The 19772-nt window shown below is 37.8% G+C and overlaps 1 protein-coding gene across 3 annotated transcripts in view; it reads right to left on the reverse strand.

Moving 5' to 3' along the window:
* TBCK (TBC1 domain containing kinase) overlaps window positions 1–19583 on the reverse strand; it is a 95693-nt gene extending 76110 nt beyond the window's left edge. Inside the window, exons 1-3 of one of the 3 annotated variants that reach the window (XM_042811706.1) lie at window positions 19561–19583; window positions 13620–13853; window positions 11458–11530 (exon numbers count right to left, since the gene is read on the reverse strand). In XM_042811706.1, coding sequence (XP_042667640.1) covers window positions 11458–11530; window positions 13620–13812 — 266 coding nt within the window. In that variant the 5' untranslated portion in view covers window positions 13813–13853; window positions 19561–19583. The other 2 variants (XM_042811705.1, XM_042811707.1) reach the window with 2 other exon arrangements.
* Window positions 19584–19772: the final 189 nt, after the last annotated feature.

The following is a 19772-nucleotide window of genomic DNA, read 5'->3' on the forward strand; positions in this document are numbered from 1 at the left end:
CAGATGTAATGTTTCCGAACTCATAAAAATTACAATACTTTAACACAATCAAAACTACAAACCAAAGAAAATAACATTTGGAGTTCACTACAGTGAATGATGCAGACACATTGGTTAGAAGCGGTGCAGCCAAGCGGTTACAGCAAAGAATGAAGTTTGGGTATAATCCCAGCTGAGACAACCACTACGCTGACCTCAAGAAAGCCATCTGACCTCCTCATGCCTCAAAAGACCAGCTGGAAAACTGGATAAAAAACAGGACTGGTTGAAAAACAGATGTGCAGATGAATTGGGTCTTCCTGGGTAAATAAATTACAAAATACCTTATATAGAACATAAAGAGTTTGATGCAGGTGGGAATGGTTTATTTAGCACTTTATTACATGTTTGATTAAAAAATGGCACTAGGGATTGAGACTGTAAACACTGCCAATGTACTTGGAAATGCACTCACATTATCAGAATGAAATGAACTGGAAGGGAATACAACAAGCTGAGAGTACAAGACAGAAAAAATTAATTTTATGACAAAGACCTCAGGAAGTCTCTAACTCACGCACAGAGGTATTTCACACAGGATATCTTCAACAAGTTTGCATTGCTCATCTGAGGAAACTCAGAAAGCCCTTTCATTCCTCTTCTAGAGTTTTAAGCTGGAAGCATGATTTTAAAAGCAACACAAATGATGTTACATTTTTATGAAGGTCTCAACTTGTAATGTCCAATAAAAAAATCCATAAAGCAGTGGATGAAAGCATAGACAAAAAGGAAGAACTTCGTATATACAGCATATTGCACGCAAAAATGTTTAGACATCATTTTTCAGATTGTTATCACTTTGAATGATTTCAATGCATCTCCTCCTCTTAAAGCACAAATTTTAAGCCACAGCTCTTGAATTCCTTTAAGATATTCAGCACTCATCCTATATGCCAGGGGAGCAAATGAACAAAAGACCTTCTAAAACAATAAGCACACCTGATAAAGCACTGTCCTAACAAAACCAGTAGCACCGTCTGCTTTAATGTACAGAAATAGAAAGATGCATTCAAACTCCCAGATTTTGATCTTGCCACTGATCAGCTTGTGAGAAATAATTTTTTGTCACTCAGGCCTCAAGTTGGCTCAGGTGTAAAAGATAGAACAACACTTCTACTTTGACCAAAAAGCACTATGAGAAAGTTTTGGTCACCACCTGGTAAGATAAGGTCAAACAGTCCTCATCTGAAACCTGATCATAAACTACACATTAGTAGATAAACAGCACAGTAGAACTAGATGCACAATGACAATAAAAAAAACCAAAAACAAGCAAGAGCAAGTGGAATGAGCTTACTTTCCTATTCTGCACAAAACCAAACAACAACGAAAGCTAACAGAACAACAACAACAACCAACTTCTGTGTAATTCAGAATTTAGCTGAGATTATACACATGCTGCCAACATTTCATTTAATGTAGTGACACCTCACGCTTTCTTCTCCAAAAAGCTGACAAACTGTAAGAGTAGAATTAAGATCAACTTCAGTCAGATAATAAAAATCTTCTTTGCATCCTCTGAACAAATACACACGCCTCTGAAAGGTCACATACTTTGTGATCAATAATCCTGGCAAAATCTGTCACAATCACAGGTATAGAAAACCAGTCTGACAACATACAGGCAATAAAAGAATTAACTGCAGTCAGGATATTTTCCTTTAATAAATTAAAAGATATCAAAATTAAATAAATTAAATTAAATTCGACCTTCAGCTGCTCAAAAACCCATTTCCATGACAGTTGCAAATTTGAAATCAAACCCTATATTCTAGGCAAGGATAATCACTCATTTGTACCTGAGGGCACCAGCATCTAAACTTTTAGGCACAGAGTATGTTAAATTTCAACTCTCCAAAGTACACAGAACTTGACATTTGTCCATTAAACATCTATTGTGCAGTAAAAGGTAGAATTAGCAGCACCACCAGACCCTTAAGGCACACAGTCATTGAAGGAAAAATAACTCCCAAAGGATGCAGGACGAATAGTCACACTGCTGGCACCTGTTATTTCCCCACCTTAGTCTATGCTAAAGTGAAGGACATATCTGAAAATCAATTGCTAATTGCACCCTGAACTGTCAAATGTCAGCAGATCAGAGTTGGGTTCATACCTCTACACTTGTGAAGACAGCTGTAACAGCTGCAGATCAAACTTTACCTGATTCACAAATCACTCCATCGCATCACAATACTAACAATCTTTTCAGACTTAAATACATAACATTGTATGTTTCAATAGAGAACAGATGACTGCAAAAGTAAAAGAGCTAGCAAAGGCGACACAAATGCTTTCAGCTTTGAGAGCTGAAGGTGAAACAATCATGGTTTGCAATCCCTTCTGAAATCAACAATCAAAAGAGCAAGTTCTCCTACGCCTGTGAAGATACTCTTGTCGATAGCTGAAGCTAGCATGTTAGCCTATCAAATCCAGGCATCGGTCAATGTGCTCCCCAGGCAAAAACCTTATTTTGAGCTGCTGATTTCGACCCACATTAGTAGTGCATTCACCTAAAAGACAAAAATTTGGTCTACTACCATTTTCTACTACCAGAGAAGTTTCAAGACTCTTCTAATAGAAAATGATGTATCCACGAAGATGAAATTTCAAGAAAAACCGTTCTTCCACTTTTCTCTGTCTCCCAAATATACTCATGATTTAAAAGTCAACAGTTTATGTGACTACATAATGACAACTACAACAATGCTGGGTTGTACATTTAAAATGCTCCTACAAAAGAAAGAACATAAAATTATTTTTATAGTCGCCACACTCACACTCTGTAAGCATTTTAAGAATATAAGAAATTCCACTATGCCTACATTTCCAGTCAAATGATAGCCTTAACGATTGCTTAATCTGTGCTAAGAAACAAAAATAAAGACTAACCAATTTCCAGGAATCAATTTCTAGCTGAATCACCAGAGCTGTCGGAAACCAGAGTAATCAACGAGAACTGCCCATCCTGTGCTGTTAGTCCACTCAATTAATATCCAAAAAGTTACTCAAAGGTTCCAGTGTTATTCTTAGAATGTAAACTACTATGTTACTTGTTCAACTGCAATTCTGGAAAGTCACTAAGTGTCCGTAACATTTACATCAGTCACTTAAAATCAGTGCTTTTCAAAGGTTTGCTGACAGGATACAGCAGATTAATTCAATCCCTGCTTCTTCCTTTCCTCCAATAACAGAAAACATTGCACAGAATTAGCTAACATTGTCTTTGCCAGGAAGAAAGGGAAGCAGGGTGGATGGCAGAATATAACCAGATCTGTCATTCCACTCTACAGTTAACTGAGTGCAGCTTCCTTCTGTAGACCAAAGACAGAAGGAAAACATTCTCTTAATGAAAAGACACAGCCACATATATGTGAAAGAACTGTATCAGCAGGTGACTTTAGATGCTATGCTTGAAGTCCTGTTTTAATAAAACAAGAGATTATGTCTTAAAGGTAAGCTACTTTCAGACACCAAAGCAGTCTTTTTTCACCCTGCCCCTCTATAGCTCAAAAAGATGACAGAAGAGTCTTCTGTCACCCCTGCCTCTATCCAGGCAGAAGCCAACTCTCATAAACCAGAATCCATAAGCCTATATCCATCTTATAAGGATAACTGTGATTTTATTAGGGCTGTGAAGATTATCTCTCATAAAGATTAATGTCACAGTGGGATTTCCGCAGAAGTTTTTATTCCAAAAAGGAGTGGGTCATCATCTCCATTTGCCGGTAGGAAAAACTCTGCAATCGCATTATTAAAAGACTGTAGGTCTTGTCAGACTTTCAGCTGTGAGCAGAGGGATTATTTTGAGATATAATCACTAAGAGGGAGCTTTCTTCACAAAAATAATTTAAAACTATGGTACTTTTGGTTGAGTCTTTGACCAGGGGCTTTCATTTCTATGTTACATATACAGTCTCTGGGTTATAGCAAATGCATGGGCTGAATTAAGTGCGGAAGAGACACACAATTTCAAGTCTACCTGAAGCATTTCATATTTTAAAAGTAAAGCAAAACAAACCAACCAACCAAAAAAAAAAAAAAAAAAAAACCCAAAAAAAACCAGCAACACAAAAGCCTTTCCCTTTCCCTTCAACAAACTTACTTGCAAGTCAGCTTCTCTGCTCATAAGTGCATACCGAGGAATATTTAAGGAAGCTTTTAGGTGTTTGAAGAAATAAACCTGGTAATTTCTGCCAGTTCACAAATAATTTGTTGAATAAAACAGAAGTTTAGAGCCAAAAAATAAGAAATTTTGTTGACTGAATTGTGTTTAATGCAAGATTGTAATGCTTTTTCTCCGTAAAGAAAAGCAAAACCAAGTATTTTACTTCTTTAAACATGTCCCAAGTAAAACAGTAGAAGATGACTCGTATGTATTATCATGTTTGATCAAATTTTAAGGGTAGAAAAACCTCACCAGAAAATAAAATGATTGTCTGCTCAGGATTTGCTGGAAATTTTGCACCAGCAGGAAGCAAATAGCTAACCATACCCTAAATAAAGATATATGTCTCCAGTGCTTATCTTATTTTTTCACTGTCATCATACGTAGGTCTCTGAAGATTTCCTTTCACACAGTTTAAATCTGAATGATTTCTTTTGAAGACTGCAAATATTTCTGATAGTAGTCAGGAAAGAATTCACGTCCGCCTTTATATTTTCATCATTAAATTGCACAAGTTTCAGTCACTCCTGGCAGCCACAGATGAATTAATCACAGAACAAGCAGGTACTGCATAATCCAGCATTTTCCTTATCTTTGAACCTTTCCCAGCTCGGACAGATGCTGCGTTCTTCACTGCTGGAAGAGAGCAGAACAGATGAGCTCCTGGAAATAGAGCTTTCGTTCCCAGGCATCCAAAGCTGGGCACCATTAAAATATTACTTGAATTCAGAGATCACATATAATAAAGTAAAGTGGCTTTGACCGTACTAAACAGTAAGAGAAAATGTTAGTAACATTGGGATTCCCAATACTATCTTCTTTGTTCCCAAAAAAAAATCCATCTATGTTCTCCTTTGTTTTGAGATTAAACTTGCCCCATATCACTGCACAGTGCATGACAAGCCAAAAGAGCAATCTCAAAATGCTCAAGACACAAAAAAGCAAGAATTCCTCCTCTTCAAAAACATAACAATTAAAGAATTGACTTCTCTTAAAGAATTCAGCTTCTATGAACAAAATAGTCCTCTTGAACATAACCTCGTTCAAGAAGCTCTAGTAATTTCAAATGACACTTTGTATACAACCACTTATTCCAGTAAGTATCAACTCTATACAACAATAACCAAACATGCTTTCTTTGTAAGAGTTACTGGATAGCAGGAAAAGCACACAAATCCTTATAAAACTGCATCAAAGCAGTCTCTTAACAAATCTCTCTGCCTGCACTTTAGCTCTCTTTGCATGATGACATCAAGCATCAGCAACAAGCCACATTCCTAATTTAAATAAACAAGAATACAGAGATAAACATAACGGTGCAATAGAATTTTTAAACCTATGAACCAAAATGGCAGCAGTGCACAGGTTTCCTCTTAAAGCCAGACATTTCCTGAAAACCAGTAGATCTTGCAAGTGCTTTTCTAACAGTTCAGTTTTCTTGTTTTTGTTTTTTTAATCTAAATATCTTAAGGTTAGAAGTCAGATACATTTTAGTAGTTAGCTCAAAAGAGTCTGGATCCTTACATCAACGGTACAGATGCTATGCAAAAGTGAAACAGAACAGAAAGTTCCAAGTGAAGAACAGTCTCCAAATGCAGGTGATCAAAGGGACTTCACAACTAGGCCAATAAGCAACAGTGCTGTTAGAAATTTCGTAGCTAGCAACTAATATTCCTCAAGGCATTAGAAGTGCATCACTTTGATCTATAGTCCAGTCTGCATCACTGCAACAGGCAGGAAACACCTATCGAGAGGTAACACTAAACTTGCACGTAGCCAAACCAGATGCCTGTGACTAAAGGCTATAAATGTACTAATTAGCATACAACTTGTATCAAACTGCCTTTTAACTAACATTAAAAACGTCATCAAAAGGACAGATAGAGATTGATGCAGCTGAATGTAGAAGAAATTCATTTAACAGAAGCTGTCAGACAGAAGGACTGGGCTGTCTGTAGTCATGCTGAAAGAGTATTTTGTAGCTGAGAAACTACTATTTTACAACATAGGCACCACAGTTAGCTGTGCATTTTTGCACATGTGACAAAAAGAGCGTGCATGTTGCATTCACAAAACATGCATGGCCATCCAGAAGGTGGCTTACCTTTCACACTGCTGTTGCCACAACTGATATTAACCACCCATGCCATTGCTGGGCTCACATCCACTGTTTCATCTCCATAAGTGTTCAGCAAGTATCGATGAATGTCAGTGGGTGCAATTTTTTCCATATACAGGAATTCAGTCTCACACCTTTGCTCCATACACACTTCCACATCAGCTGCCATTCTGTAAGACTGCCCCCTTTGCTGCCATCTATCGCACAGCAACAAGAAGTAATGGATCATTGGTGGGAAGGTTCAATCTCTACTGCTGTCATCCACCTTTAATGTCGTAGGGCATCATAAACTGGAAGGCATTACTTTCAGAGCAACCCTCATACTTACAGAAATCAAAATGTTCTTATGTTGAGAAAAGCAGCATTGAATGACACACAAACGAGTCAGGACTAACATCTAATCTTTCAGTATAGTTTTGGAAAGAAACCATTGCAAGAAACGAAAGACAAACAGCCACTAAACACCCCAAATCAGATTCTCACACATGCTTTGGAAAAAAACTAATTTTAAATAAGTTTATTTATTAATGCCACTCCATTTTACTGCTTGACCGTTTATCCTTTCTAAATGCAACCTCATTACGACATATGGATTTCTCATGTGAAATTCCAGCACAGACTTGATTCAAAGCAGAATGCACTCTGCCCTTGAAGTTCTGCTCATACGCAGCTCTTCAAGTCAAATCATGTAAAACCATCAGCCTTTTGATGATTTGCACCTGACTTACAAAATTTTTGAGGAATCCCTGGCTACTCAAGAACTGCTTTCCCCATGCTCTGCATTTACCACTACCTTCTATTACATAGCTTCACTTCAAGTTTGCCAGAAGTACATTAATGGCAAAGACAGCATAACAAAATTTAATCGATGTGCAGACAATACAGTCAAATAAAATGTAATCATCCGCATCACTCAGCTCATGTTTTCTCCCAACTAGTAAACAGCTGTGGACACAGCCTGCATCCAATCAAAAGCTGCATGCATAACACACCATACCTTGCATCTCTGATGGTTCACTAGTAATTTCTGAAAACCCTAACTTGCAAAACATACGACTATATTTTACTGAAGAAAGGAATAAGCATAGGCTGCCCAAGCCACAAATTGAAAACCAATTCAGAAACTCAGCTGTAGGTGCCAAGTCTGCCGAATGTCACTATTTGCTGGCATTTTTATTATTATGAGTACAAGTGCAGACCAGCTTCCTGAAAGAATGAACACACTTCAAGTGTGACTGAAAAGGCAAAACTCCCAAGTCTTCTTCTAACAGCACAGAAGCAGAGAAAATAATTCCTTTAACACTGTCTGGCAAAGGTATCCCATGGGAATAGTTTTAAATGTGTTTAAAAGACAGAGAATCTTAAAAATAAATTCACGTGCTACATTCTGGTTTGTGGTATCACCAGGGCTAAAAGAACTAGTAACTGAGCAAATCTAGTAAAGTTTTGGCTTCCACAAACTTGAAAACTACCCTTAGTGAAACTTCTGAAGTACAACAGTTTAATTCTTCGTGATTTTTTGTGACTTATGCTCAATTCATTTACAATAAATCCTTGCATGCACAAGGAGACACAGAGGAAGTCAGCCAGACTTTAAGACACATTTTCAAATCTCCAAACAGCACTAAACTACATGTTTAAATTAGATATTTACTATTGTGCTTTGCTATGTACATGAGTTCCTAGCTCCTTAAGAAAATAAGACTCCTCAACATATGTCTGAGAGCTAGTTTTTGAATAATGACTGTTACTAGCTAAAATTAAGTACTTACTTTCTCTGACTCACAATAAAAACAAACAGAATATTAAATTAGGAATAAACAAGAAGGGAACAATGTCCATGTGGCCACCCTCAGAAAAACAAAGAAACATGGAAGACACTGAAGAACTGCTAAATTCCTCTTCTGCATCTGGTTACATACAAGAAGAATCACAAGAACTCTACTCATTTCATCCACTGGAGAGTTACTGAAATTTGGATGATAGATGCAACCACAGCACGTGCTACTTTTAGGATCTCATCACTCAGAAAAGAAAGTTATCCAGCTATCAGTTATCAAACACTTACTAGCACTACATTTTGCAAGTGAAGTCGAGCACATTAATTTCAAGGACAATTGCAAATCATCACTGCAACTTCTGGAGTGTGCTGCCACAGTATTAAGACTGAATTCCTGAGTATATCACAAAGCCAGATTCTAGAAACTTTTGGTGGTATGCTCAGAAATAAAACTTACTGCCCAGCAACACAGCAAGTTATGTTGATGGTGATGTTAGAGTATTTCTGATTTCCAGTATTTGGCCTCTATGTGCACATGACTCACTAGAACTGGAAAAGCTGATAAAACTCTGAGGTTAATTAGTCAGCTGTATTTTTTATTTTTTTTTTTTTTAAACTATAATTCATATATTAGGGAATGTGTGCTACACTTGATGCATGACTTCAGACAAGATTAGCTGCAAATAACTACCAGACAGCTGTATGGCCTGTTTTCCAAGATGGACAGTCCATAACATCACATCTTAAATTTCTGCACTAGCATAATAGAAGATTTCCTGCTGATTTTACATCAGCTTGTGGCACAGGTGCAAAGGACTTAAGTTACTGGCAAGCATAAGGAGAATTAATCTAGAGAGCAGAAGAGCAGCTTTTCACATTCCATAAACAACTTATAAAATTAATTGCAATAGCATACATATCAAGTCCGGATGTGTAACCAGCTTGGCCATCACTGACAAATGCAATCAAAACACATAGAAGAAGTCAAATACTTCCCTCCAAAGGTAATTAATACTGACAGTTCAGATAACCAGTAACTGGGAATTAGTCTATCCAAGTTGTTTCCAGAAATTTATAGGTCTCACAAAAGAAACAAAAAAGGTCTGTTTTAATTTAAGAAAAAAAAAAAAAAAAGAAAAAAGATAGAGGGAAAACCACAGAATCACAGAACAGTTTAGGTTGGAATGGACCCTTAAGTTCCAACCCCCCTGCTGCAGGCAAGGACACTTCCCACTGGACCAGGTTGCTCAAAGCCCCCTCCAGCCTGGCCTTGAGTGCTTTCAGGAAGGGGGCAAATGTCAGCCTTGCAAGAAACTTCATTTTTTAGTGAACATAATTTATCTCTTATGTACTATCACAAAGGCTATTATCTACAGTAGATAAATCACTGATGTCTGAAAGTTAGGAACATATATAAAGGCTATATGTTAACCCAATGCCTCAAGTGTTACAACTTCCTGAAAAAATCCTAGCTGACTCATAGAAACCAAGATCAGAGAGTCTATACTGATGTATAGACTATATCTTCTACTATATCAAGTCTAAAGGAAAAGGTAATGCCAGGCTTTATGCATCTTCTCAACAGAACAACAGCCAAATAGCCAAGATAACTATAACAGACTAAATACCTTATCTTGGCATGCCAAAACAACAACCTGTGTACCTCAACAACCCACCTAAAAATATCTCAAAGACCTTTCAGGATGCCACAAAACACAGCTGATACAGAGGGGCATGACAGATATGCATACAGAACACAACCATTGTGTGATGAAGATTCATTTATAGAATTTTGAGAGAGAACTTTTCCCCTCCATAGCAACAAAACATACGTATGAATTGTATCAAGCAATTCAAAGAAAACTGAAATAGCTACAAAAACAGTCAAGAGACAGCAGACAGACTGGGCTGCTTCTCATCCGACACCAAGACACACATGTTCAAAAGCCAGTGTGAGAACTGGGAAGAAAAGAGCTTCTGATGCTTTCACTATTTCTGGAACTTTGCACAATAAGAACCTGATGCAAAACCGTGTGAAGGGCTGCAATTTATATCACACATGAAAAGCCCCTTACACATCATCTTTAAATACCTCTCTATCTGAAAAAAGAAAATAGAAGCCATATTCGCCTAACATTCCTCTGCAACATAGAATGACATTCAAGCTGTTGTTCACCAAAAGCTAACATACTGGCAACAGAGCATTTTGTATTCAGATTTACCTCTACCTAAAAACATTGTTACCATTCTGTTTAGGGGCCGCATGGCTAACAAGTCAGAGTCAGTACCTACTCCTTATTTCAAATCTCACTTGGGATGAATCGCGGGAATTGTACCTGGATGCTATTTCATCAAGCATAGCTCACTTCAGATGCCTAATGCTAACTGCAGTTCATTGGGAAAACACTCAGACACACACATACACAGAAAATCAGACATTTTTTCTAAGCAAGCATATTCACTAAGCTTACGTGAATGTCAAGAGTGTGAGATGTAATGTGTGCTATAAACCTTTGAGAAACTAAACAGACTGGATTTCTCCAAACACGTTAAGTTCATATTTCTTGCGTTCTAGAAATAACCAGCCAACACACTTGGGATAGCAAGACATCATGTTTCTTTTCCTCCACTCTTCATGATCCCTGTGTTACTCTTACTCTTACTTACTCTCCAGGAGCAGGGGTGTCTTTCCTCCAAAGGCAATATGGATAGCCTCTTTACATTTAAAATCACAGTTAAAACTCTCAGCAACAAGCCAAAAACAAATTATGTTTGCTTCTTTAAAGATAAAGCTCAACTATTCTACACATTCTAGCATGAAAGCTAGTGCTCTTAACTTTAGACCAAAGTCTTGGTGGAAAGGCTATATCAGCCCAAATTAAAACTGCTTATTAACAGCCTGGCATAGGTATCTTATATCCTGTCCAGTCTCTAGTTAATAAGTTAACAGATGTCTGCATGCATCAAATTCTCTCCCTTCTAGTGAAAGCAGAATTTCATCATCAGGGACACAAAACAAATTCAAAATAGTTATTAGGAAGATACTGACCCCAAAGAGGTCTGACTGTGTTCTAAAAAAGAAAATCCAAAACTACTATTACAAGTAGATTGAGTTACAAAGTATTTCCATTGCAATATAACCCCCCATAACTCCTCTAGCTTCTTGAACTGTACAGAAATGTGCACTCCAGGCATGCGTTTACCTGATAAACAATGTTTATATGCTGAGCTCTACGAGAATACAATTGATGCAAACCAGCAAAAGTTTAAATTAAAAAAAAAAAAAAAAAAAAAGGCCAGGAATTTGCCATAGATATGTCAAACTTTGAGAAGTTTAACTTGACACCTTACCTGACTGGTTTTCCCTCTCGTAGCAAATCTTCCAGACTATTTTCACAGTGTTCAGCAGCCACAACCAGTCTCTCTAATAGGAAAAAAAGAAAAAGTATGTAAGAATCCGAGCTCAGACCTCTCAGTACCCACTTGGCAGACGTTACACTATTTTGACATACACTGTGCATAAAATTACACATATTGAGCTGCCATGTACTAGTTGTGTACATCACAACCATTTTCATTTATGAAATACAGCAGACAACCTCACCAAAACACATCTTTCTTTTTTGTTTTTTGGTTTTTTTTGGTTTTTTTTTTTTTTTTTTTTTACACAAAAGTATAGAATTTTATAAAACCTTTCAGCCAGTGACAGTCAGATTTGCTAACAGAGGTTTCAAAGATTAGCATCCACATGTTTGCAGAAATCTCCAGTCAGGGTGACAAGAGAGAGATTTAAAGTAACATCAACTTTGAGGAAAAGGATTCAGAAGGAGCACAGGAATCTCATCTAATCGACCAGCTAACACATTGCCAGCTGTAGTTTTTCTTGCCTAGAAAAATAGCGCATATTCTGGAACTGATGGGCTGTCTCCGAATACAGAGCAAAAGAAAGCTATTGTTACACTGAAGCTAGCAAATATAGATGATGGTACAGGACAGTGCACAGGGGAGGAAGGTTTTGCTTTTGCTACTCACAGAACAGCTAGAAGTGAACTTTCAAATTCAAAACCAAACCAAAGTAACTATCCCAAACATAAGTAGTCTTACCAGAATCACAGTAACAAAGATAGAAAGTACTTCAAGGCACGCAAGTCATAACTGACATTTTGAAGAAAATAACATCAAATCACTACACATAGGATAACAAGAATTCTGTCAGTATCAGAAGAATAAGATTTCCCATCAATGTTAGTATGTTTGCAAGAAAAGCCGCATCTTTGAAATAAATTACTTGTTATTCTAATTACTACAGTGGCTTCACTGTTACTTGCTTTTCTGCAAACTGCTTTAGTTATTGAGTATTTTCCTTTATTTTTCCATGAACTCAAACCTTCATATGTCTTCACTGTCAAACCGGCCAAGTTTGCCTATATATCTCTTGTATCTAATGCTTATGGTGGCTAATGTTTCTTAATCTCTCACCTTGAACACTACAATAAGTAAATCCCATTTTCTGCTTTGAGAGGTACTAGCAAAATTAAGATAAAATAAACAATCTTGCTAGATCTCCTGGCTACAGAAATCTAAAAATTTGTGAGTTTGAGAGCAAATGAAAACATACTCAAAGAACTTCTGCATGCTCCCTTCCTCACAGCCCCTCAGAACACTTCACAACACGTTTACTTGGCATTATCACAATTCTCTAAAAATCTGAAACATCCTATCATTTTGCACTCTAAATGAAAATACATTACCTGTTCTACTTTGTTTGATCAGTTAAACTGTCTCATAAGTTCACACAGTGCACTTTTATATTGGACCACTGTTGATTTAACAGCTGAGGCTGGCAACTATAGAAATTCGGTCACAAGTGTTGCAGACTTTTTGTGGAAATTAAGTGCTGTTGTCCCACTGAGCTTGCAACAGAATGAGATCATTTGGAACAGGAAAAACAACTGAAGCCTTATTTCAGCTAAAAATACATATGACAAGTTATTAAAAAGAAATCCTCCATACTAGAATAAAGTAATTTTTAGTGGGAGAGATCTTAAGACAGCTAGAAATCAAAAGAAAAAAAAAAAGAAAGGAAGCTGAGACACTAAGGAAAAGGAAGCTGAGACTGAGACGGTAGAACAGCTGCAAACGTACAAGAGATCGAACCATCATATGAAACTGATCACACAAACACAGCACAGGAGCTTGGCATAAAAAAAAAAAAGATGTATTTCAAAGTCATGGTGCAACAACCGAGTACCAGAATTTTTAGCTTTTATCAGTTACCATGATGCATAACAAAAGAAAACACGATGAGCCTCTGCCTCGACTCTGCAAAGAAGAAACAAAGGCACCAAGATCACCAGTTACAGAACAGTGTGCAGTTATTTTGAACCTGCAAACCAGCAACCTTCTTAACAGGTGCTATAAAGGCAATATTCTGCTCGGTCATCTTCAGATATTTTTTCATAAGATTATAACAATAAGCAAACATTAGATATCCTTATTATACAGATACTCACCATGTTTACCTCTGGTAATATCAACGTACTGGCAAAGCCTAGGATGGGTGATTGTTTTAAGGATTTGAAACCTCCCTAAAATTTTGATGGAGTTGGGTGTCAGAGGAAGGCCATTACTTCCACAAACATCATGCGGAAGAGCTGAGGCAAAGAAGGTGGAAGCACCCATCTCAGTATCTCTTAAAGGAAACATTTCTCTGTGCAATCTTAAGCTCTTCCAAGCAGGCCGTGTTCCTTAAAAAGAAAGCATAGATAAAAAGTTTACACACAAACAATACACATTTCTTGTAATCATCTTATGAGTTGCTTATTAAATAATGCACTTCCATTTTTTTCTTCCTCAGTAAGGGGAAGCTGGATATTTTTGCATAATTACCATCATATTAATAACACAGTGCTGGTGCATCATAAACATTACACTTAAACATGAAAATAGAATGACAGTTTTAAAGACTTAACAGTCAAAACTGGGTTTAGCAGCAGACAAACGCTTTAACACAGACAATCTTCAGAGCAATACTGCAATATAAAGGTTCTGTACTTAAAAACCAGTAACCGCACTGAAGAGAAAACATTCCTCTAAAGTACCACCTTGTACCAGCAGGCCACAAATCGAGATTGCCATTGCTAGTGTGATAATCCAGTATCTACATACTATAGCATTTCTAATAGTCTAAGCTGCAAAGTAACAGTCTTCTGTCCTACCAATATCTCTTTCCTACCCACAGGTACTACTCGCTCCCACACTGACTAACAAATTAAGGAAGCAATTTACAGAATGTCGGAGTGCAACATACTTGTGTATAAGAGCACATCCACAATCAGAGATGAAAAAGCCAAGCTCACTTTTCAGTGAGCTCTGGTCTGCAAGCTGTGACAGAGAAGCATGCCCACATAACATGAGACCACAGAACAGAAAAAGCTTATGCAGAAGGCTACCATTCAGCTAGCTTCAACTCCAGAGGCCTCTGTGCATGTAATCAACAGCAAGAGCCCACCATCTAATGCAGAAAGCACATCCAACTCGCTCATCAGTTAGAAAAAGGTCTTTATAAGCTCCTAAACAAAGAAACACATAAAGAGTTGCACCAGGAAAATTGGAGAAGAGGAGGAACCTGCAGGATTCAAAGCCCATTAAAAAAAAAAAATAGCAGGGAAAAGTTGTAGCATAAAAGCAACATAATTATTTCAAACCAGACGTGATAAATCTTTTACCACCATAGGAGCTTCAAGAAATAATAAGAAAAGATTGAAAAATTAGACTGATCAGTAATGAAGCTAAATACTGCTGTTATATCAGCCTTTTGGTCAACATCACAACCTTGTTCCCTGCACAAAACTCCCAGTAAAACTCACTTTCTTTTAAGAATCTTAGCTGAGATTCTGTTCCCATAATGGGTTGCACAGAGATCTTTATACAACAGACGTATTTACTGAGTCTATACAACTGGAAATTACAAAGTGTACCTTCTGTTTTTAATTATACAGTTTGATTTAAGATACAAAACAAATACAAGACAGCTTTCATCTGTGTGCATGTGGCATTTCTCCTTTAGAAACAAAGATGTGAGAAACGGTCCTTTAGCTTCTAACAGATACTGACATAAATAATATGAATGAATGCATGAAGGCATCAAACTTCAAAACAAACAACGACAAAAAAAATACAAAAATGGCACAGATTTTGTATAGTAGTATTTTTGTGATCAAAAATCTTTGTAAAGATATAATGTCTTCATATCTTATGAATGTTTAGTGTTTTAGGGAAGTGATTTATTTTATGATTCTCAAAAAGCAACTAACAGGTAGAATATACCACTGGAAAGACATAGACTGGACTGAATGGAAGCACAAAGATTTATGGGTGTGCAGCAAGTTCCAGTGGAGAAGCTTTCACTGCGTCTTTACAATAACCCAAGGTTCAGATTCCTGTAAAAACATTGTGTTTGCCAGAAAGAACTACCTGGCTTCAGAAAGAAAATACTTATTAACCAAGAAGAAAAAAATTGGATTTGGAAAGTGAATTATAACCTTCTTTGGCACGAGTCCTCCAATAACTGTTTTAAAATAAAGAAACATTAACATAACTACAGTCTGGGCAGAGGGGTGCATGGAAGGAGTAAACTTGTGCCAAACATTGTGATGGATTATATGTGTAAATATTTAATATGTTTACTCAGATGAGAGATGTTTTCATTTTCACTGTGGAGAAAGTAATACATTACATACGCTTCCAGCTGACATTTGGAAAGAAATTTTAATGAAAAAAATTGCTAAATATCAAAAACCCAATGACCTTTTAAAGAGATTAAGCTTTTCTTGTGTTCTAGATGCACTGTGCGTACAAAGATGAATTAGATCACACACAATGTTTTCAACTAGACAGCTGCACACCTACTGCTCACTTTGTTCGGGTGGGAACCAACGAACAGACCAGAAGAAATGAGAAAAACAGACAGTGTCCCTGACAGCTACTAAAAGGAATCATCAGTTTTAGAGGTATGCATTAAAACAAGTCCTCCTGTTACAGAGTTAATTCTGTTGACTCCCCTAAATGTATGAAAGAAATTATCTCTGATGCTGGAAAAGAGCTAGTTCTGTCAACATATAACTTTATTACAGTTAAGGTCAGATCTCTGTCCTTAACTCTCCATTTCCATAGACTCCAAGGACTAACTAAATCCAGTAACTCCAAAACTAAAGCTCAGTCCTTCCACCAACTTTAAGAATGGCCACCAGTTACAGCTCAAGTTAAAAGCTCTTTTCAACTAGAGTATTCTAATGCCTTCACAGACATTTCTAAACTCAAACATAAATGTTAAGCACATCTTAAAAATTCACCTGAGTTTTTAAAAAAATTTTCACTAAAAAAATCTGGTAGAAAAATACAGAGCACTACACATTCCCCTTGTGTTCAGGGTATAACAGTTCACAGAAGTTCATCTCTCCTACACAGAAAAGACATGCATTGCATTAATTTTATACATTATAAGAATGAATTATATTCTGCAGAGCCTTCTTATTCCTGCAAAGTAACAAGAGAAAAGGAAAAAAATGTTTATTATTTTAAATTGACAATAGGCACAGTTAAGGCAAATTCAATTCTAGGACTGAATTCTGGAAATTCAATTCTGATAATCCAAAACAGCGAGGATGGAGGAGGAAGTGATGACTTGTCTTATTAGCATCATGTAGAATTACCGAGTCCTTTCCAAAGCACCATTTACTGAGTATATGAGAGACAGTGTGCCGCATCTGCGAAAGAGGTCTGGCATAAAGATTAGAAGTACAGAAGCGGCCTGTTTTGCATCATACTTCTGAATAACCCTCCTCAGCTCACTCCTCACATCCAAATCTCCCTCAGAAAGCTTTAAGATACACAGAAACACTAACGTTCCCAGCAAAACCCACCACAAGTAAATCTCTGCAAGTATCTAGTCCACATTCAGATTAGAACTGTTTCACTAATCATTTATTTAACCATCTTCCCATACCAAACATTAAGAAATAAAATATGAAAGGTAGCCGTTCATCCAACAAGCTCCTTTGTTGTCTCTCTAAACACAAACTGCTCTAAGAAAACATTTCTATTCAGAGTTTAACACTAGCCATTATTTTTCCACTCAAACAGAAGGCAATCAAGTCAGCCACACACAGCCATTTGATGCTCAGAAGGAGGCACTGCATGTACAGACACACCAACCTGAATGAATTCATCCTGTGAATCGTATTTATGATGCAGCAATAACTCAGGTTAATAACTCTTTGCAATTTGGAATGTCAAGTTATCTAAATGCCTCCCCAGAACATGGGTATTCACAATCCTTGCCTTATTAACGTAGTTTTTTGGAATTAAAATGTAATTAAAATCAGTACTGTTACTGAAATATTTTTAAAACAATCAAGACAATTTCAAGAAAGCAGGTGAACGTGCTACACTTATACTGCTTTTCACTAAACACCAGTATTTGCAATGAAATAGGCCATTTTATAAAAAGAAAATACCTTTTGTGGTAACTCTTAATACCTAAGCAAGAGTTTGTTAGGATAACAACAACAACCAGAGACCCAGTTTACTTCATAGCACACAAAGTCTTAAATAAACAAAAATATTCACTTATCGGCTTTATTTTTAAATTTTAAATTTAGTTCACCACAAATTTTTTTTTTCATTTGCATAACAAACATTCACTGCAAACAGCATGGTTGTACAGAAAGACATTCTGAAAGACTGCCTATGATTCTAAATGTAAGCAACACTGCGTGTTATTGGACATATTCTCTAGTGGTATAACAACGTGCTTTTGTTTACAAAATTTCCTAACTACTGTGACACTTTTTTAAGAGGTATTCCACCTACAAATAAGAAATAACAGAGTCAAGGGCAAAAAGCTACTGAGCAGTTAGCATGCTTAGATCTTTCTTGTCCCCTAAAATAGATATTTTGGGCTGACTAATGAAGTCTGTACATAAAAGGTAATTACAGAATCACAGAATCATTAAGGTTGGAAAAGATTACTAAGATCACCTATTGCAACCATCAACTCATCACCACCATGCCCACTAAACCATGCCATTTCCAGGATCACCACCCTAAGCGTGGGCACTAGCCTCAAAACTTTGATTCAGATTCCATCTAAAGCAATTCAGCAGGCCTATTTATATAATTATAAATAGTATAAATAGTCAGAATTTTCATTATTGTACTGTTACTCAATTTGAGACCAACAGCTAATGCAAAAAAAAAAAAAAAAAAAAAAAAAAAATTCTGGCAAGGCTCCAACCTTACCTGCAACAAATATGCAAATTTTGAGGGGAAAAAAGTAAGTGGCCTGGTGATTCTGACGCAAGTGACTCATAAACATTTGGAGAGTTGTTTCACAACAATTTTAAGTAGTAATTTCTTTCCCAATCAGTGATATTCAAGCATCACCTCACTCAAGAGAAACAGAGACATCAGTAAACATTAAAAAGATGTTCTATATGAGCAATATTTGAGAAATTTGTTTCTTCTAATCCTGACCTGTTCATCTGTTTACCAGCATAATTCGCTTTACCATCCCTCTCTTCACAAAGATGGGGCTTGCTACAATTTCAATTACACACTATCATAGAATGATTAAGGTCAGAAAAGGCATCTAAGATGTCCAGCCACTCAGCTAATACCAATACTGCCCACAAAACCATGTCCCTAAGTACCAACACCTCTAAGGCCAGTGACTCCACCGCTCCCGTGGGCAGCGTGCTCAAATGCCTGACCACTCCTTCTGAGAAGCTTTTTCTAATTTTCAACGTGAACCTCTCCCGGCACAACTTGAAGCCGTTTCCTCTCTTCCTATCACTGGTTACATGGGAGAAGAAGCAGACACCCACCTTACCACAGCCTCCCCTCAGGAAGATGTGGAGAGCTGTAAGGCCTCCCCTGAGCCTCCCCTTTTCCAGACTAAACAATCTCAGCTCCCTCAGCCACTCCCTGTAAGACTCACACTCCACACCCCTCGCAACTTTTTTTTGGACACGCTCCAGGTCCTCGATGTCTTTTTTGTGCTGAGCAGCACTATTGAGAAGTATACACGGGCGTTTAGGAATTAACCCGAATAAAAGCGATACTGATTTCAATAAGCTTGCTACAGGAGGACTAGAAACACCGGTAACGCCAGGCATGCTTCAGGCCCCACCGGGCCCCACAGACGAGAGCGCTGCCAGCAGTGCAGCCCCGAGGCGATGCACGCGGACGGCCCCAGCACCCCTGATCGGGCCGCTGCTCACACACCTGGCGGGCACCTGACGGCCCTCTCTCAGCTCCGCCCGTCACTAGCGGCCACCGAAGAACGTCCCCCAGCCCCACACCCTGAGCCGTTCCCTCAATAGAGCCCGGCGTGCAGCTGCCTGCTCGGGCAGAGCCGTGTGGGCAGGGTCGGGGCTCGTGCAGGGCGGGTACCTCAGCACGCAGCACGGGTACCTCAGCGGGCGGCGCCCTCCTTGACGTAATTCCCGCCCGCCGGCCCCGCAGGCCCCCGCCCAGAGGCTCCCTGAGAGGTGCCTGAGTTTTCCGCTTATTTAGGCCTGAGAAAAAAACAACCAAACAACACAAAGAACCAATTTTTCTTTTTTCCTTCACCGTGTTGAGTTATGGGGAGGGCTTCCAAAGCA

Source organism: Centrocercus urophasianus, unplaced genomic scaffold (genome assembly GCF_019232065.1).
Source record: "Centrocercus urophasianus isolate 14NV4802_14NV808 unplaced genomic scaffold, USGS_Curo_1.0 seq_13, whole genome shotgun sequence".
NCBI classification, from domain to species: Eukaryota; Metazoa; Chordata; class Aves; order Galliformes; family Phasianidae; genus Centrocercus; species Centrocercus urophasianus.